The 1430-nt window shown below is 31.7% G+C and overlaps 2 protein-coding genes across 3 annotated transcripts in view; one reads left to right on the top strand and one right to left on the bottom strand.

The window, feature by feature from the left end:
• Positions 1–459, bottom strand: part of LOC108626671 (zinc finger protein 888) — a 2179-nt gene extending 1720 nt beyond the window's left edge. Inside the window, exons 1-2 of the mRNA XM_026815009.1 lie at positions 161–459; positions 1–86 (exon numbers count right to left, since the gene is read on the bottom strand). Of these exons, the coding sequence (XP_026670810.1) occupies positions 1–86; positions 161–343 (269 nt within the window). The 5' untranslated portion in view covers positions 344–459. The remainder of the gene's footprint in view (positions 87–160) is intronic.
• Positions 460–506: 47 nt separating this feature from the next.
• The window catches only part of Rheb (Ras homolog enriched in brain), a 3830-nt gene continuing 2906 nt past the window's right edge, over positions 507–1430 (top strand). The window contains exon 1 of one of the 2 annotated variants that reach the window (XM_018027487.2): positions 507–575. The gene's annotated coding sequence lies outside the window, so the exon portion shown is untranslated. Of the gene's footprint in view, positions 1010–1430 lie in introns of both variants that reach the window. The other variant, XM_018027486.2, reaches the window with a different exon arrangement.

Here is a 1430-nt window from a genome sequence, read left to right as displayed (position 1 = left end):
ATACTATGGAATTTCATATGCCTCTTTAAATGACAATTATTTGTGTAAGCCTTATTACATTCAGGATATGAACACTTAAAATGTCTCTGAAAGTATTTATTTATTATTTGCAAGAAACAAGATTACAGAGATGATAGAAACTGAATGAAAATAGTATTACCTCTCCTGTGTGAACTCTAATATGTCGTTCTAATCGTGATGGTCTAAGAAAAGATAAGCTACACTCAGGGAAGGTACATTTGTATCGTTTGTTAGCTTCATCAGCGATATTAGTACATTCTTTTATTATATTTTCGGTGTCAGGTGAAATGCTATCTGTTTCCAAATTTTTAACTTGCCCCATTATCGATTAACTTATATTCGTTTAGTAGTGTCAGAGACAAAATGTTCTTCCTACCGAACGATCAGTAGTAATTGCGAATGGTTGACGATCGTAAACAACGAAACAATAAAGTGATGATCACGACAGTGATGCTAACATCACTAGCGCGTAGGGTCTAGGGACCTGTGGTGAGAGACTGAGAGACCCACACACAAACACAAATATCCGCTGGCAAGCAGTTGCATGGTTGCATGTAAAATCTCATGTTATATATTCTTCAATAAGTTCTGTCATATAAATGAGCGAATGGTGGATGGATGTTTCTTGTAAAATATTCGCAGGATTATATATGGTGCTTTGCAATACGTAATATTAATTAATAGCAACCGAAGTGTGATATTCGTTGTGCGTGACATCCACACTGATCCACACTTTGGAATCCAAAGTGCGTAGTTCATCGTTTCCTTGCAAACATCCATTCGCAAAATTTATTATTTCTATACAGAATAATAATAACATTGCGTCAGGGAACGTTAAAAAAGTTATTCAAATTCATCATTTAAACTCTGTGCAATAATTGATTTGTACGTAGGCATTCATTTTTATTTTGATAAATACCTTGCATATATTAAAGCAGTCGATATGTCGATTAATATGAAACGCTGCTAATATACATCCTCTCTCGTGGTGAGTAGTGCAAGTATTTAAGCTTTAAATATATTATTGTGCTAAACAATGCATAAATTGATGTATGTTTTGTTTATTACATATATTTCGTTATAAAATGAACAACACAATACACTGATACATAATGCCTATTCTGCAATTGATAAGTGTTCAATGATGTTCGATAATAAGAATATATACATACAATCTCTATACAAATATATGCACAACTACATATGTTTATGTATTTATACGTGTATAACGTTACGCACACGTTTTTTTTTATGCTAGCTTATATTTAATAATTTTATGGAAAATAGTTGTTTTTTGGAAAAAACATGATCATGATTGACGTACACTATTTCCATCCGTTTTATCATTATAAATTCAAAATAAGATTAATATTTATTACGAAGATGATTGTGATGAAATTCATACACAA

The sequence above is a fragment of the Ceratina calcarata genome, unplaced genomic scaffold, assembly GCF_001652005.2.
Source record: "Ceratina calcarata isolate Rehan_Ccalc_2016 unplaced genomic scaffold, ASM165200v1 scaffold425.2, whole genome shotgun sequence".
NCBI lineage: Eukaryota > Metazoa > Arthropoda > Insecta > Hymenoptera > Apidae > Ceratina > Ceratina calcarata.
Note: the sequence above shows the minus strand (reverse complement) of the source record. Positions and strands in the feature narration are given on the sequence as shown.